This window comes from Vigna unguiculata, chromosome 3 (genome assembly GCF_004118075.2).
Source record: "Vigna unguiculata cultivar IT97K-499-35 chromosome 3, ASM411807v1, whole genome shotgun sequence".
Classification (NCBI taxonomy): Eukaryota; Viridiplantae; Streptophyta; class Magnoliopsida; order Fabales; family Fabaceae; genus Vigna; species Vigna unguiculata.
This window is the reverse complement of record NC_040281.1, coordinates 27874954-27894328: the sequence shown is the minus strand read 5'-3', so window position 1 is coordinate 27894328 and position 19375 is coordinate 27874954. Positions and strand designations below refer to the sequence as shown.

The following is a 19375-nucleotide window of genomic DNA, read 5'->3' as shown; positions in this document are numbered from 1 at the left end:
GTATCTTTTAAGAAGCATCCACCCTCAAGGAAGTCAGAATTGCTTGAATTGGTGCATTCTGACGTTTGTGGCCCATTAAAGGTAAAGTCATTTAGTGGTGCACTTTACTTTGTTATTTTTATTGATGATTGTTCTAGGAAGCTATGGGTCTATGCTCTTCAGCGGAAAGGTCAAGTACTTGAAAAGTTCAAGGAATTTCATGCTATGGTTGAGAGACAATCAGGCAAGAAGCTGAAATGCATCCGTAGTGATAATGGTGGTGAGTACCGTGGACCTTTTGATGTTTATTGCAGGCAGCATGGTATTAGACACGAGAAGACTCCTCCTAAAACTCCTCAGTTGAATGGTCTAGCGGAGAGGATGAACAGGACCTTGGTTGAAAGGGTTACATGTATGCTTTCAGAAGCAAAGTTGCCTAAGCACTTTTGGGGAGAGGCATTGCTTGCAGCTGTGCATGTTATTAATCTCAGTCCCGCAGTTGCTTTGAATACTGAGGTGCCAGACAAAATTTGGTTTGGTAAGAATGTTAGCTATGATCATTTGCGTGTCTTTGGTTGCAGGGCATTTGTTCATGTTCCTAAGGATGAAAGATCCAAGTTAGATAAAAAGACAAGGCAATGTATCTTTATTGGCTATGGTGAGGATGAATTTGGCTACAGGTTTTATGATCCTGTTGAGAAGAAGCTTGTTAGAAGCCGTGATGTACAATTCATGGAAGATCAGACCATTGAAGACATTGATAAGGTGAAGAAGACCACACCCGAGAAAGACAGTAATCTCACTGATGGTAATCCGATGAGGTTGCCCACTCACAATTTGGAGAATGTTGAAACGGAAGCTCAAGACAATGAGCAACATGGTGATGTTGATGATCAACAGTTTGGAAGTGGAGTAGAGGTTCCAATTGATGATGCTCAAGAGGAACATGATGATGATGACGATCTTGGTGATATACCTGAATCACCTCAAGTCCAACTCAGGAGGTCTAATAGACAAAAACAACCTTCTACAAGGTATTCCTGTGATGAGTACATAACCTTGACTGACGGTGGAGAACCTGAGTGTTTTGAAGAGGCTTTGGATAGTGAAGAGAAGAAACAGTGGCTGGATGCAATGCAAGATGAGATGAAATCTTTGCATGATAATCACACTTACGACTTGGTGAAATTGCCTAAGGGCAAAAGGGCATTGGAAACTAGGTGGATTTTCAGGGTGAAACAAGATTCAAATTCTACACTTCCAAGGTACAAGGCCAGATTAGTGGTGAAAGGTTTCAGACAGAAAAAGGGTGTTGATTTCAATGAGATTTTCTCACCTGTGGTGAAAATGTCATCCATCAGAACTGTGCTAAGTTTAGCTGCTACTCTTGATTTGGAGGTTGAGCAGATGGATGTGAAGACAGCTTTCCTTCATGGTAATTTGGAGGAAGAGATATACATGAAGCAACCTGATGGTTTTCTTGTTAAAGGCAAGGAAGATTATGTGTGTAGACTAAGAAAGAGTCTATACGGTTTGAAGCAGGCTCCAAGGCAGTGGTATAAGAAGTTTGAGTCTTTTATGTGTGAGCAGGGTTACATGAAGACTACTTCTGATCATTGTGTCTTTGTTAAAAGGTTTTCTAATGATGACTTTATTATCCTGTTATTATATGTTGATGACATGCTTATTGTTGGGAAAGATATTTCCAGAATTGACAGGTTAAAGAAGACACTTGGCGAGTCTTTTGCCATGAAAGACTTGGGAGCTGCTAAAAGGATTCTTGGCATACATATCTCACGTGATAGGAGAGAAAAGAAGATTTATCTATCACAAGAGCAATACATTAGGAGGGTGTTGCAGAGATTCCAGATGGAAAATGCTAAAGCTGTGAGTACTCCTCTTGCTACTCATTTTAAACTGAGTGTTAAACAGAGTCCTTCAAATGAAGTTGAGAAGACCAATATGAGTAGAGTTCCTTATGCATCTGCGGTGGGCAGTTTGATGTATGCGATGGTGTGTACAAGACCAGATATTGCACATGCTGTTGGTACAGTTAGTCGATTTTTGTCAAACCCAGGTAGAGAGCATTGGAATGCTGTGAAATGGATTTTGAGGTATCTTCATGGTACAGTTGATATGAAGCTTTGTTTTGGAGGTGATAAACCTACTTTGATGGGTTACTCAGACTCAGATTTGGCTGGGGATATTGATTCCAGAAAGTCCACTTCGGGCTATTTGATAAAGTTTGCAGGGGGAGCTGTGGCTTGGCAATCAAGACTACAAAGGTGTGTAGCGTTGTCTACTACAGAAGCAGAGTTCATTGCTATTACTGAAGCATGCAAGGAGGTGTTATGGTTGAAGAAATTCTTGCAGGAGCTTGGTTTTAGGCAAGATAACTATTCATTGTTTGTTGATAGCCAAAGTGCTATCCATCTTGGTAAGAATCCAACTTTTCATTCTAGATCCAAACATATTGATGTGAGGTATCATTGGATACGTGATGCTTTGGATGCTAAGTTGTTGGAGTTGAAAAAGGTTCATACAGATGATAATGGTGCTGATATGATGACTAAAGCATTGCCAAGAGGAAAGTTTGAAGTTTGTTGTGAGATCGCCGGTTTGGCGGTTATCTCCACATAGTTGTGAGGGGGAGATTTGTTGGGTATTGGGCTCCCTTCCTATGTGGAGAAAAGGCCCAAAATTTGAGAAGCCCATGTCTCACTTAAACCTAGTGGAGAGGAGGCTATAAAATAAAGAGAGAGGCAGAACAATAGAGTCAGAATACACTGAAAGCCCTAACACATAGAGGGAGAGGTAGAGGGAAAATTCTGTTCACGTTTTTCATAGAGCTGTCGCAGTAAATTCGGCGCTGCGGATTCGTTCACCGTTGGATCGGGCTGAAATTTTTACAGCAGGTTCGGAACTCATTGCTCTTCATTCTGACCGGTCGGATCTTTGATACGAGGTCTGAGTTGGGAGATATTAATTTCGCACTGCAGCAGTGATTTGTAGAGGTTTTCCTCTCTTGTTCTTCTCTATTTGAAAGCTTTGTTGCTTTGTTATTTGGTTGGGTGTTGGCACTAATTTGTGCTATTGATTAAGACTCTTTTGTACTCTTGTTGATCATAGTGAAGCTATTTCTTTGGTCTGGACGACTCGTGGTTTTTACCCTTGATTTGAGGGGTTTTCCACGTTAAAAATCTTGGTGCCTTTATTTGTGCTTTTGGTGGTTTATTATTGCTGCTCTTTGATTATTGCTCCTCATAGATTCTTGCAAGTTAGGGGAAATTATATCCGCTGCATTCTCTGGTATATTGTTTGTTATTGTTTTCCCCATCAAATTATTGTAATTTAATAACATGAAAAACTTGGTTAATCATGTTAACATTAGAAATGACCGAATTAACAATTTTTTCTAACAAATTATTAGAACCAACACAAATATGCATAACATGTCCACGAAAATATAAATCAATTTTAGTGTAGCACTTAAATATGTCACTTTTTATTTCTCTCCTTCATAAAGACACTACTTTTTGTTTTTAATATTTATAAATAAGGTATTCATGTTTTTGTCCCAACAAAAGTTTTATTTTTCAATTTAGTTTTGAAAAAAAATGTCATTGTTTTGATCACTAAATATCGTGAGTTCATACATATATTGGCATATACTTGTGATGATAGCAATAATATTGAGTTTATAACTATGTATAATAGTCGAAGAAAGGAAAAAGAAAAAGTCAATATAAAAAAAAATGCATTTGTCAACAATGAATAATAGTCGAAGACATTCCTTGAAGAATTGGAAAACTCTACTATGCAGTGAATTATGATAATAAGATTAATCCAATTGTTAAAAATGATGTTTCATCTTTCATGTCATTTGCTTTATTGTTCTCCACATCTTCTTTTCGTGTTCTACTATGACATCATTTATCACATATTTCAACTTTTTTTTTCTCTGAACAGGTGAAGATTTTTTATAAACCCTACTTGTAACACCCCATTTAATTTAACATACAAAATCAAAGGAAGCATTACAAAAGGATAACATAATAGTGTAGTTATGGAGTTCAAAACTCAACTCCTTACAATCCAAGGCACACCACAATGCCCCAAAGAAAACTAGATAAAAGTCTAACAAATGAGTACAGTAAAATAAAACGTGAAGCAATACATGGGTCGTAGCCCTAAGGAAAAGCCCATCAAGAAATAAGGTCCAGCCTATGCGGCGGAGCTATCACCTCCCTGTCGTCCATGGGTGTTCCTCGCCTCTGCTCACACCAACAAGTTAATGATCATCGCAAAAGAGAGTACCACATAGCAGAACACACAACAAAGAAGTAGGGTAAGCTAGAGTACCAAAGATTTCATCTATACGATCAAATATATATATTCACCATGCCAACACACATATCACCCAAGCATGTTATGACTTCTCAAACAATACACTAAGACACGACTCGACTCATCCAGATACGTATAACTTGGTCGGATTCAGCGGATACTTGCACTTGTGGTGGATACCTCTGCTCACCCCCGAGCTATGTGTTACAGTGTTACAATAAATCAATTTTCCTCACCACAAGGTTAGCCCTTAGAGAATTTCAGGCCTCCTGCTACTCTCACCACAGGAGTCAGTCTGCTCTAGGTGAGACTAACTGACTCCTTAGAGTGTCAGGATGCAACCTTACCTTGAATTCTTACCTAGTTATACAGATGGGGCACCACCATGGACACCCACTAACAGGGGCCATGGAATTACGTCCCGACCACTGAAGCGCGACCCTAAAAGTCTCACCTAGAGACCCCAAGAGATTATGCACTGAGACAGACAAAACATGATCACACAGTCAAATAGTATTCGCCATGCAAGGATATATTCATTTTGTCAACCTTTAAAGCCAATACCTTTCATGTTTCCAGGTCCAACTCATTCCAACTCATTATAACCCATCCATGCACATAGGATTTCAACTCATCTCATTATCGTGCCACTTTAGTAATAATCATCTCATTTAGTTCATATGCAAATTTCACACCAAACCCATCATCTAAAATCTATGAATCATGCCACACATACATAACACTCCATTATATACATGTTTCTCATCATAACATTCATACCAAAACAATTACCAATCATCCAAGAACAAACAAGCATCCAAACAGCGCACTGCCTCGCCCAGCCCCTCGCTCAGGCTGAAGGGTCTCGCTTAGGCGAGCCCCCTTCGCCTAGGCGAGGGCTCGAAAAAGCATCAGGAAACCAATGCGGGATCTCGCTTAGGCGAGACCCCTCTCGCTTGGGCGAGATGCTCGCTCGCTCAAAAGTTGAGCTGGTCGCCTGAGCGACTCTTTCGCGCAAAAGGTTCTGGGCGAGTCCCTGTTCATCTCGCCTAGGCGAGACTGACTCGCTTGGGCGAGATTATCAGGTCTCGCCACTGTTTTCCTGCAACAACCACCCACACCAACCCAACACAACATATTCATGCGTCCACAGCTAACATAACCTCACACCAATCAACATAAACTCGAAAAACAGCCAACAACATGGAAGAAAACGAAATATAAGATTAAGCCATAGCTTCCCTACCTAGAAATGGCTAGCACGAGACCTCGACCCTAAACAGCGGAGAACGTCAACTCAAAGAGCGATTCAAGGTGCTGGAAAGAAATGAGAAACAGGGAAATGAGTTGCCTAGCGTAACAGTAGTAGAACTATGAGCACGGTTGGAAGGATACTTACGTAGAATATGAGAACGGGGTTGAGCTTTGTTCGATCGGGAAAGTGTAAACTCTAACAGAGCTCTTTATGACAGCGGAGGGAGACGACAACAGTTCTAGGTTTCTGAAAATGAGTATAAGGGAGGAGAATAAATGGGCCTTACACTAGTCCTTCTGTGACAAAACTTTATGGAGACTTCATTTAAGGCATTTATATTTCCGCTTCACAATCTTGTAATACATTTACTAACAATAGCTTAATTGTCACTTTGCTGGCTTAAATATCTTTTATTTGAATTAAATTTTAAGAAATCTTTCAGTTTTTTTAATACGTTTTACACAAAGAGTATTTTTTATTATTATTTAGATTTAAGAAGTAAAAAATGAGATATTATGATATTTAATACTGTATTGTATTTTTTCTTTATATACAAGAGATTCTTTTTTGTATTTTTTTTTTCATTTTCATCTTTCAAATTTTTGTTTTATTTAAACTTAATTAATTTTTAAAATTTAACAACTTTTTCTTAAAATTTAATTAATATTTTTAAATAAAAAAAATAAAAATTATCTACAATTAAATTTTAAAAATTATTTATATTTATATTTATAATTATATTTTCATTATTTTTTGTTATTAAAAAGAGTAGTACATATATTTTCACTGGTATAAATAAAATAAATTACAAACTTTTTTATGTAATATATCTTTTATATTTGGAGAACCTGAAATTCCAACGCACGATTTTAAGAGGCTATTAGATTCGAAGTATGCTAATACACTGTTACAAATTATGTCAGAACAGAGCAAACTCAGAAACCACAGATTTTCACTCAATTATAACAAAAAGTTATACAACTTTTTCAGTACACAAACAAGGACAGAAGAAAGATAAGACGAGTGATACAAGGAAGAGAGAAGAGAGTTCCTGACAGTATAATGCCACTATTTTCTCTCCCTCTTTCTATGTTTCCATCATATAACCTACATTTTCTCTATTCTCTTTGTTATCTCTATTATTTGTAAAAATAAAAATTGTACAATTTAATTGCATATAGATATAATATCTGGTATGATAGCTGATAATAATAACTACAACAAGAACTAGTTGATCACATGGCACTCTTTCCAGGTGAATTTCTGTTCTTCAAGTTCTTTCCTAAAGGTTTCTATCACTGTACCTTAGTTACTATCACTTTTATCATTTTCTTTTAGATCCAACAAGCTAAATTGTCGAGCTCAAATTCCAACACCAAATACAGGTGATCTTTCCAACCCATTTAATAATATGATTTGTGGGATGTGTCTGGCTACAATTCAAACAGTTTTGACAAACAAATCAATGAAGCTCGATCACAGAAGAATTGTAACATTAGAGGTATACTCACAATCAGAGACCTGCCTCAGTTTATTTTGAAATTACGTTTTTCAACAAAGCATAGTTGATTCTGCACTTTTTTCAACAAAGCAAATCACTTGGAAGATACAGGAAAATTCTCATAAAAATCTTACAATTATACAAAACAACCACCTATGCAGAAAACCTTTCTCTGTCATGAGGAGCAGAATAATCAATATTTGGCCCAACAGGAACAATACCAAATGGATTGATAGAAGGATGGCTTCCATAGTAATGCAACTTGATATGTTCCATGTTCACTGTGCTACTAATGCCTGGAATTTGGAAAATGTCTTTAGTGTAATTGAAAAGATTTGTGTATTCGTGCAGCAGCTTCTTGTTGCACTTGAAGTGAACTGCATAAACCTACAATAATAAGAGGTCAATTACTTGAAGTGAGAAGTTTATATTTTTCTCATTATCTATAGCCACTGTAAAACAATGAACTAACTGAGATGATTTGTTTTCATTAGTCTGATTCAGAGTAAAGCATTACACAAAAAGCAGGAAAAACAGACTAGTCTGAACTATAGAAAATGTATTTCTTCTCTTTATGTTTACATTTGGAAGACGACACTCAGAGCAACAACTATGTACCTTCCAAGCCTGGGGTAGAAAATTGAGTTTTTAATCTCACGATAGAAATGGAATAAGATTATGACAGGACAAACTCCATATTTATACAAGAAAAATGGTCACGAAACACAGACTCACTAACTTGGGTCTACCAGCGATTTGATTTAATTTTGAGTTCTAAAAGGAGGCTTTACTCATTTGAACGCAAGCTAGGGGTGAAAATCTCAATATTACCAATGGTGAAAGATTTACTTTGGAATATTAGGGGCATTGGGAATAATAAGAAGTCCCAATTAAAAGATTTGTTCATCTAACTACCAAGTTTTCTGTTTCTTGCTGAACCCTTTGTTAGCACTGATAATTTGAGGTCAACTTTTGGAGATATTTGAAAATTTCAGTTGTTTACTCAAAATATTGGGGAAATTTCAAATATATGGCGTTTTACTAATAATGTTAAGTAGCTGAGCTTTTTCGATCAATTTGTGACCCTTTCTTTTGCTGCTAATGTCACTTCTCATATTGCTACCATCTATGCATCCGCATATTAATCAAGCGTAGATAAGATCCTTGTGGCATGATTTATCTATTCTTGTGAGTACTAATCCTGGTCCTTGATGTTTTATCGGTGATTTCAATGTGGTCCTAGATAGTCATGAGCATAGCTGTTCCAATTTTGTGGCTAGGCTTCCTGTTAAAGAATTTGGAGCTTATATAGATGGGAATCATCTGCATTATTTTCCCACTATTGGCTATACACTCGGACCAATGGTAGCGTTGGCTCTGCTAGGATTGACAAACGCCTTGATGGAGCCTGCTGCAATTCAGATTTTATTGTTTCCTGGAATAGTATCTCTTGTAATACTTAAACTAAATACCTTTCTGATCACTTTCCTGTTCTTTTTCTGTCAGAATCAAACAAAAGGAATTCTTTGCCTTTTAAAGTTTGATCTACGTGGCTGCAACAGCCTGATTGTGAGAAGTTGGTCTCCGATGCTTGGAATACTTCCTGGTTTGGATGTCATATATGTTGAATCAAAAGATGATAAAAGTTAAGAGAAGGCTTATTGATTGGAGCAGAAATGTCTTTGGCAATGTGAATGACACAGTCACTAATGCTATGAATAATCTGGCTAGGTTTCAAACAAACTTGGATTCTCATGCTGAAAATGATGACTTTATTTTGCAGAAAAAAAAAATGCTTTGTCCAACATGAAATGTGGAGGGAAAAGGCTAGATCTACATGGCATATTGAGGGTGAAAAAACACTTCCCTTTTTCATCGGTCTGTCAATATTAATCAAGCAATGAAACATACCTCTTCTTTGAAAAATCGAGGATAGACATATCAGTGACAACAACGACTTGGAGGATCATGGTGCTAATTACTTTTTTGCTATCTTTTTCAGTAATAATGAATATAGTGATAATAATTCGATTGATGAGGTGATATTAACATTGGTATAAGATTACCACTATGGAGGAGGTTAGTCATGCAGTTTTTGCTTAATAAAAGTGCTGCTGGTACTGATGGTATCAGCGGGTTGTTTTTTCTATAATTCTAACTTTGCTAACAGACCCCTAATACCACTTATTACAAAGCCATTAATCCACCAAAACCAAAGTTTTATGTGCTGAATTGGACAGCAACTAGGAAAGAGAGATGTTCTTCCTTTCTTGGATTCAAACAGGGTGATCTTCCCTTTGTTTAACTTGGTGTACCTCTGATTAAAGGTAAGCCTCGTAGGTAGTATTTACAAACCCTTGCTGACGGTTAAAAATAAGTAAGAAAAGTGAAAAGGTAGCTCTTTGTCATACATGTGAAGGGAAACGTATACTTATGTCATTCAGAGCTTGTTGCTACACAGTTTCAGGTTTATCAGTAACCTACTAGTCTGTTTAAATTGCTTCATTCTTAGATGATAAACTTTTGTGGTCTGGTCACATGAAGTAAAGTATGTAAATTTCGCAGGAATAATGGCTTGTGAATTAAATTTGATACTGACATGAATAGGGTTTCAATGATTAGACTTGGTTGGGACAAAATAGTTGATGATTCAGTATGGGCTATCCTCAATCTTGGTGTTGGGATTTTGGGTTTTGGAAATATAAGAGATATGCTATATAAAGGAGCTTGTGAAAACAGCTACATTTGCAGAAATATTTAGTGCTATTCGTGCTCCTGAAATAGCAATTGAGAAGGATGCATAGCCTATGGCATGAAAGTGATTCTATGTTGGTGGTGAAAGCTTTCTCCGACCAACATACAGTTATTTTGTATCTTCGTAACTGTTAGAAGAATATGTTGTAAAAGCTTAAGAGTGTGAGATTCCTTGCTGTATAAACATACAATTCCTTGGTGTCTCACATATATTGGGAGCTAAACTATTGAATTGATAAACTTGCTTCTTTTATGGTAAGATGCGAATGTACTAGGAGGTGGATCGTATTCTTGGTTCTATTAAGTTTGATTTCTATAGGAACAAATGGAATCTACCTAGTTTTAGGTTTGTTTTCTGAATGGGTTTTGGGATAATCCCCCATTCGAATTGTATTTGTTATTTTTTTTATAAAATTTGGATATGCTGCAAATGATTGATACAACTTGGGGTGTCAACGTAATTGGAAATGCAAGTTATATAATGATGCTTTTTCATATCTTCTTTGCTTTAGAAAAGAATTGAAAATGCATTGCACACACGAGAAAAAAAGGAGAATGAAGAGAAAAAACAATCTGATGGGTGCTCTCCAAGCTCAAACAGAAGGTTCAGGAAGAAGGAAGAGCAACAATGAGAAGAAGAGTGACAAAGCTAACAATGACAAAAAAAACAAAAATAAGGACGAGATTTATAAATAATGTCCATACTAAAGATGAACCACCCACAAAGAAAGTGTTGGTGGAGGCCTAATGTTGAGTGTGGAAACTGTGGTAAACTTGGAAGCATAGAGCACTCAATAGTTCTTAGTGATTCATGGCTGATTTACATTTGCTGCACAAACCACATGACCAATAACCACAAGCTCTTCACAGTGATAAGAAAACTATTGTTTCTAAAAAGAAAATTGGAACTAGTGATTTAATTTGAGGCAAGGGAAAATGGACTGTGGCGATAGAAAGCTTAAGAATTTGAAGTGCCATAGGTTAAATTAGACAAACTTAATCTGAAGGAAGAACATGTAGGAAAAAATGATATAGAAATCAAGCAATTTGGATCAGAAAAATGCTAGCAAATAAAAATATGAAACAAAATGAGCCAGAACAAACCATGCAGATAATCATGTTGCAACTGTAACAACAAAAGATCTTGCTTTTCATGCAAAGACTAAGCATTTCGTGATCAATTTGTATCACTTAAAAGAACAAAAGGGTGTGGAAATTAAATTTTATGAAAGACCGAGGACAAAGTTAATTTGTTTTTTTTCTTTGCTTTGTTTCTGCTTTAGTTCTTGTGTTATAATTCGTATAATACAAGTAATATATTCCCAAATGTCTAAAATAAATACCCATACGCACACTTTACCTCATCAAATCTGATAAGAGTGACAAATAAGCGAACGTCTGCTTCAGTGAGTGTGTTGCCACATATATAGCGTTGCTTGCTTAATAGATTCTCACATTTGTCCAGAGATTCAAATAATTGTCTTGAAGCCTGCAGAAAGAAAGCATCAGATAAACATTCGCAGTCACCGAATACACAAGTTTTTAAACAAGTGCAAACATTAAAGAACCAACAGTTGCTAGAAAAAGGTTAAAAATAGCTTCGTACCTCATTGTGTGGTTCTTGCTTCTTTGCAAAACCACACTTGTAAACACCATTATTTATACTATCATATATCCACTCATTGGTTTCATCAATTAGGGCTTTTAAATCAGCGGGGTACAAGTCAATGGAGGGGTTTTCTGCAATGTTGTTGAATTCAGTATTAAACATGCGGATTATCTCTGAGCTCTCATTGTTAACAATTGTCTTGAGTTTCTTATCCCACAACACCTGTGCAGATCAAAATTCATTAGTTGGTAATAAAAAAAGTCTACCCAACAAAGCAAATAAAAAAAAATCATGAAAGAAGACAGAGTATAGTATCTTCATACAGGAACTGTGTACTTCCCGGTGTAGTTAGCACTTGCAATTTCATAAAGCTCCCTAATACTCTTTGCTCCGTTCAACCTATCAGGCTCAGCTCCAGGCACCTCTGTTTCTGAATCAGGAAAAACCCACCCCTTATACTCATCTGATTCTTTAGTCCTTTCAAAGATGGGTTTGACTGCCTGTTCATTCAACACGAAGGAAATGAAATCGCGTAATGAAGTAAGCATGTATTCTTTCCAGTTGAAAAACACTCATCATGAAGGCTACTAACTAACCGAGAAACTGATGGCTTTGTTAAGTCCTTTGATATTCAAGTAAGCAAGGCACCTAGAAGCCCAAGGGCAAGCATATGATACATAGAGATGATACCTCCCTGATTCCGGTGGAAATGGCGAATTCGGGTCACTTGAAATCCAGTTTCTGAAAGTGGAAGCAGATCTCACAAATGCTCCAGAGTCTGAAATCTCATCCATCGAAGATCGTGCCATCCCAACAAGATGCTAACAGAATATATTTTACGAACCAATCACAAACAGCAACAAATCTTCAAAGTAAAAAATGCAGCAAAACAAAATTTAGTTCAGCAAGAAATTCGTTGTAATTCATGCATCGAGCCACATACACATACGTAAAGGATTCGAATTTCACAAACAAGCATACACAGTAGTAGTAACAATTATCTTTTCTTCAATAAACTAATTTGGTAATCCTGTGTAAGAAAATTCTTGGCAGACAAAATAAAGAACATAACCAATAAGCAGATAGTTTTGATAAGAATCAACAGTTTTGACATAGAACAAGAATTCCCATCATGAGTATTGCATACCTAAAATGAAGAGAGGAAAAGAGAGATTGGTTGATGAAACGCACCTTGTAGTGGTAGTAGTTGTAACAAAAGTCAGAGAAGGGAAAAGTGCTTTTGAAGCGTGGCGATGATCTTAGACACAACATGATTCAATGAATCCATGCATTTGGTGATGCAAATAGACAAACACTAACAATAAATAATAGACGAAAATATTGTTGCATATGGAACTTTCAATAATAGCTACTGCATTTTCAAACTCATCTTAAAACATTCTTTGTAAGTGTATGTTACTATTTTAGTGAGGAGTGTGCAGAAACCGAAAAGAAAATAAAAAATCAATTCAAATAATTAAGCTATGAAAGTATCCACGAAGCAACGTTTCGTTTTGTTTTTGTTGTTTCCTTTCGTTCAAAGCAACCTTGCACGCTGGACATCACAATGATAACCTAAAGTTCAATAAACTTTTTAAGCCACTTTGATATTTTTTGTTGTTTACGTGTACTTTAGAATTTAATTTTGAAAAGTTTCAAAACATATTCAAACTTTTAATTCTTAAATATCTTAAACTCACTTAAAAAATGAAAAAGAAATGTTTGATACAATTGAAAGTTAAATTTGTAGAACTAAACTAGGAAAAAAAGTGGTGAAAGAAAACCTAATATTCTTGCATGATTTATTTTTTAAGTATTGAACATTGCATATCTACTATATATGTTTCTTTTCGACAACGTTAGTTATACATCTATTTTTTTATGGAAAATATTGGTGGTTAGTTTTTTGTTGTTGGAAGAATTAAATCCGCAATCTCTTCCACTTTCATCTTCAAAGTCATCAAATCAATTTTATATCTCTAAAATTTTAATGGGTGGGATTAAACCCACAAATATTTACTATACATAAACATTTTTTTCATCATTTTTCTAATTTTATGGACATTTTTCTTTTATTAGTGAGTGAAAAGAAAAAAATTACTCTAGTTTTCGAATAAATACTCTCATTTCTTAAAATTTTAACAATGTTGTATTTCTTATAGTTTTTTTTTTAAACATTCATTTTTCTTATGTTTTAAATAAATAATATTTACATCTCTTATTTTATTTAAATCTAAAATAATAACCAAAAGCTTTAATAAAAATTAGAAAACGGAATAGGTATAGTTTTATAGTGTAAAAATTAAATACTTTTTTATAAAAGATGAAAAAGAATAGTTATTATATTAACAATATCTAAAAAACTCACATTGTCACTCATTTATATTTTTCTTATTAAAATTATAAATCTCAAAAAAAAAATTTAATATAAAAATAAATAAATAATTATTTAATATTGTATTAAACTAGTACTTTTACCCGTGCAATGCACGGGGCACAAGATTTTAAAAATTAAAAATTAAAAATATAATTAAATTTAATAATTTTTTTTATAAAATTAAATAAATTTTTAATTAATTTTATGATAAAAATTTATTTAAATTATTTATATATTTTTTTAACAAAATATATTGTATATAATTATTTTAAATAATATATTAAAATCGAGTTAATTAAAATTAAGAAATTAAATAAAATATTTAATAGATAATGTAGAAAAATGTAATAGTTGATTTTTTAATAATAAAGATGATGAACGATATATAAATTGTTAAGTAGACTCTATAAAAATACAAAAATAGACAATAAAAAAATATAAAGAGTAGACAATATAAAACTATAAATGATAGGCCGTGTATATAAATTTAAATAATGGATTCTTTCAAAATACAAAGATTAGATAGACGATGCAAACAAAACATCAAGATATAAACGATCAAAAGCTACGTATGTAAATCCAATGTAGAAAGATATAAAGAATAGACTATTCTTTTGGAGTCATTTTTCTATTTCTTTTTGGATATTGAATTTCAAATTTAAATTTTGTTACCATATTTCTATAGTTTTTACAGTTTAGAATTTTAAATCCAAACTTTATTACTTTATATTTTGAATTTTAAATTTGTCAATATGAATCTTAATTTAGAAAAAAAAATATTGAAATTGAAATCATTAGTGAATTTTAAATCTTTAAAAGTTTCAAGAATTTATAATTTTCACTTTGCAATGATACACGTATGTCTATGTTATAAAAATTATGTTTTAAATTATTGTTTAAGCTTTTGTGAAATGTCAAAAATGTGTGAAAGTTGTTCAAAAACATTTAAAAATTCATTAAAAAGTTTTTAATGTTACAATTTTTTGTAGGGTGTCAAAACGTACCAGCCCGGCCATTTTGCCTCTCCTTGCCTTTTCACTTTACATTTTGAAATATTTTTTGTAGCTTAAGTGGAATATTTTTATAGCTTTTTGAAATTTCAAAATTCAAATTCAAACTTTATTACTATATATATTTCAAATTTCACAATATTAAAATAAGATTAAAATTTAAATGTTGAGTATTTTCATATTTTTAAAGTTAAAAAAATTTGTAATTTTTACATTATATTTTAATTATTATTATTAGGTTGATATCATTGTGTTATTTTATAATTATATTTTTATTAAATATTATTATATTTTATAATAATTATTATATCGTTATGAATTTTTGTATTTTTTATGAGAAACATTAAGAATATTTTTTAGAAAAACTTAAAATTTTTGTACATGTTTTATATTTTAAATGTTAAATTTAATTTTATTTACGGTTTTTTACAATTTCAAATTTTAAATCCAAACATTATTATTTTATATATCAAAAATATTTAGTTTCAAAAAACTAATTTAAAAAGCAGAAAACATATCGGTTGTTAATAAACTATTTATATTTAGTTTCAAAATACATTTTACAATGCCTTTAACATATATTAGAATTTGTATGTATGAATGTTGTATATATTTGAAAGTTTGTAAAATAAATGAACGAAGGTCGTAAAATAAATAAATAAAAGGTTTAAATTATGAAAAACTTAAATTATGAAACACTTGAATAATCAGTTATAATATTAAAAAAATTAAAATTTTAATTATGAAATTGTCATTTTCAAACACTTATACATAGAGAAATGAGATTATTATTTTACAAACATACTTTTAAAATATGTCAGTGTCAGAATTAATTTATATTGACTTTATGTTGTACCAAATCAATTAATTTAAAATTAAACAATTAATCAATCTTTGTTATCATATTATTATACTTTTTTGCGATTTTAAATTTCAAATTCAAACTTTATTACCACTTCGAATTTTAAATTTGGTAATATGCATCTTAAGTGTACTAAAAAAATTTATTTTGAAAAATATTGTTGAGGAAAGACACTAACAATGCTCTGAATTTCAAAATAGTATGCATTGTTTTTGGCTTTTATCCCTATTTTCTGCACATATCAAAGAAATCAAAGAAAGAAGAATAAAAGAATAAACTTGACCTTGTAAACCAAATAATGGAATTTGAAAAAACGTTGGACATCTATGCATAAAAGTTCATTGTATCAAACATTTGAAAAAATGAAAAAGGAAATGAAAAGTGCATATCTATTTTTTTTGATAAAATTTAATGTTCATCCAAAATATTTATGGTTGGTAGAGATGGGAGAATGTGTGTTGGAAAAAGGCGTATATTAGAAAACAACATTTATTTAATGTGTGTGTTAGAATCAATACATGAAAATATGTGCACTCATTTAATGCAGAATATATTATTATATTATTATTGAATATTATTATGAATTATAACATATTATTTTATTATTAAGAATCATCAAAGTTTTTCAACTCTTTATTTTTAAGATTTTGTTCCCAAATACTATATTATTTAAGATTATTTTTTAATTATCATAACCAATAAATAAATGAATCAAAAAATACATAGTAAATATAAAAAAAATAATTATATTGAAATTCTGAAGTTTGTATGCAAGAACTAAATCCCTAAATCATTAAATAAATTGAACAAATATGCGTACGTCATTTATCAGTATTTCAATTATGTTAATATTTATTTAAAAATATGAATATGAAAAAGTGATTTAGCAATCCAAAAACAATGATTATATTGCATTTAATATAATAATAAATAAATATAAATAATAATTGAAAAAATAAATAAATGAAGTTTGTAAAATAAATAATTAAAAAGCTTAAGTATAAAGACTTAAATCATGAAAAAATCGTTTCAGAGAATTTTTCACCTTACTTAAATCAAAGACATTTTGAAAACACAAAACGCTTCCAAGATATAACACTTGAGTGACCGACTACAATATTAAAGTAATTTAAAATTTTAATTATGAAATTGTCATTTTCAATTGGTGGGCATACATACTCATATAAAACATACTTTCAAAATATGTCACTGTCAGAATTAATTAATATTGACGATATATGTTCTACCAAATCAATTAAATAAGAATTAAATAATTAATCAAACTTTGTCACCATATTATTCTAGTTTTTTGTGATTTTGGATTTCAAATTTCAAAATTTGTAATATGAATCTTAAGTGTATGGAAACAAAAAAAAGCAAACTATCATCTTTGAGAAGAGGTATGTTAAGTTATTTATACTTTTGTCAATATAATTGATTTCTGGAGATGAAAAGTAGGTATGGAAAAATGAAATTTTTTAAAAGGTGTATAAACCTTCTCAAGAAAGTTAAATAAAAATAAGTCAATGTTGAAAGAGTCCTTCATAAATTTAACTTATTAAACTTTAATAAATATTTATTGGAGTGTGATCTTGATTTTAATTTTAATTTTTTTGAAAATTTGGATTTCACCTTAATGATATGCATTTATTATAAAAATAAATTATAATTTATGATTTACTTTTATGCTTTGCATTTAGTTTATTTTTATAATTGTCAAATAGTAAATTTTATGTTATGAAATTAAATTTATTATTTAAAATACTTACTTCAAAATATATACAGTGAAATATTTAATTATATATTTATGTTTGAAAGTATTTACTTTCGTATTAAATTAAATTATTATTATTATTATTTAATATATATATATATATAATTTATATAATTAAAAACATTATTTTCTAAAAAGTTGTAGGTTATAACTTTGTACACCTAAGATCAATTAAGATTTTTGAATGTCTTGTTGCCATAAGATATTTTGGTAACTGAAGATTACTTCTATTTTTTCACTCATACATCTTTTGAATTTATTTTTTCCAATAAGGTTACTAATATAACTTACTTAAATAAGTTTATCACTGAAAAAATTTATTTTAAAAAATATTGTTAGTAAAAATCACTAACAATGTTGTGAATTTGAAAACAGTACATATTGTTTATGACTATACTTTTTGCACATATAAAAAAAAATCAAAGAAAGTATAATAAAAGAATAAACTTGACATTGTCGACCAAATCACAAAAAACAGTTGACATTTCTGCATAAAAGTTCATTGTATCACACAATTGAAAAAATGAAAAAGAAAATGAAAAGTGCATACCACACTCATTTAATGTTTGTGCTAAACTCGATGCATGAAAAGATGCACACTCATTTAATGTAGAATAAAATTTTTGATAAAGGTATGCAATCAAGTTCTTTAAATTTATTATTTGTTTATGGACAAATTCATAAAGTCTAAACTATATGTATTTATTATATATTATATATAATAAATATATATTTATTTATTTTGTTATCTATTCTTTGTTATTTCTCTTTCTATCTTTCTTCTTTATTATAAGTTAATTATTGCCTACTATTTACTATTTATTTATTTATTTGTAATATTTACGATTAATAATGGTTAAACTTATTACATATTAGATCAGATATCATTAGAGATTTGATAATTCAAAATGACTTTTACTTTATGGGAAGGTGATAAGATTTTTGAAACCAGTATAAAAATTTTTCAAAAAGGTAGGTAAATCTTTTAAAACATTTTTCATTTAAAATTATAATACAATAAATTCAAATATAACATTGCATTGAGACACATGAAAAGTCATTTGTTTCTTCATAATTAATGCAAATTAATGATACAAACACATTGGAAGAGACAAAAGTTTACCTTGGAAATAGTGTTGGGAGAAACTGAAAAGTTGTTTTTATTCTTCTCAAAAGTTTACCTTGGAAGTAGTATTTGGAGAAACTGAAAAGTTATTTTTATTCTTCTCAATATCTTTTAATTTTTGAAGGAGAAAAATTAAGTTTTGAAAAGTATAAAAAGCTTCTTCAATAAGCTAGGTAAAACAAAAAATAAAAGTCTTAATTTTTATTTTGGTAAATAAATGTATTTAAAGTAAGTAATATAAAATAGTTAATAATGGTTAAAATTAGAATTCAAAACAATATTATTTTAAAATATAAAATAGAAAACATGAAACATTGTAAACATAAAAGGTCTTTTAAATAAGAATAAAAAACTTGCAATGAAAAATAAATGAAATAGAAAAAATTAATCAAACAGATAAATAACTATGATATCTTTGTTGATTTTGTCTTCATCACTTTCAAAAATCAGCGATTATCGTTCTTGAAGTTCAAACTTTGTAAACGTTATTGACCACTAAACTTTGTAAACGTTATTAACCATTAAACGTTATTGACAAATATGAATACATCATAATAAAGGTATCTCCAAACTTTATTTCTTCTTAAGTATTTATTTTGTTATAAATATTTCTCATCCAAACTTTATTTTTATTAATTATTTATTTTGCTTATTCACTTGTAATATTTAATTAAGTTAATTAAATTTAAATATTTATTTCTTGGCATTACTTTGATTACAATGGATACAGATAAGTGTTGATAAATTTATTCATAATTTACGACTTTTAAGACAGTATACA

The 19375-nt window shown here is 31.1% G+C and overlaps 1 protein-coding gene and 1 long non-coding RNA gene across 7 annotated transcripts; both read right to left on the bottom strand.

Moving 5' to 3' along the window:
- Positions 1–3956: 3956 nt before the first annotated feature.
- LOC114175011 lies at positions 3957–5980 on the bottom strand. Its single transcript, XR_003602797.1, has 3 exons — positions 5726–5980; positions 5573–5643; positions 3957–4253 (listed from the first exon to the last, which is right to left on the bottom strand). It is a non-coding gene; the product is annotated as an uncharacterized LOC114175011 (long non-coding RNA).
- A 1049-nt stretch (positions 5981–7029) lies between these two features.
- On the bottom strand, positions 7030–12936 carry LOC114177825 (glutathionyl-hydroquinone reductase YqjG). Of its 6 annotated transcripts, none has more exons than XM_028063386.1 (6): positions 12637–12936; positions 12042–12266; positions 11769–11945; positions 11443–11667; positions 11197–11325; positions 7030–7469 (listed from the first exon to the last, which is right to left on the bottom strand). In XM_028063386.1, exons 1-6 carry the CDS (start codon positions 12715–12717, stop codon positions 7236–7238), a joined length of 1071 nt encoding a protein of 356 aa, XP_027919187.1. In that variant the 5' UTR covers positions 12718–12936; the 3' UTR covers positions 7030–7235. The 6 variants fall into 6 exon arrangements, with proteins under 6 accessions (XP_027919187.1, XP_027919189.1, XP_027919192.1 ...); XM_028063388.1 differs by having other exon boundaries at positions 12042–12310; positions 12637–12890; XM_028063391.1 differs by having other exon boundaries at positions 12593–12684.
- Positions 12937–19375: the final 6439 nt, after the last annotated feature.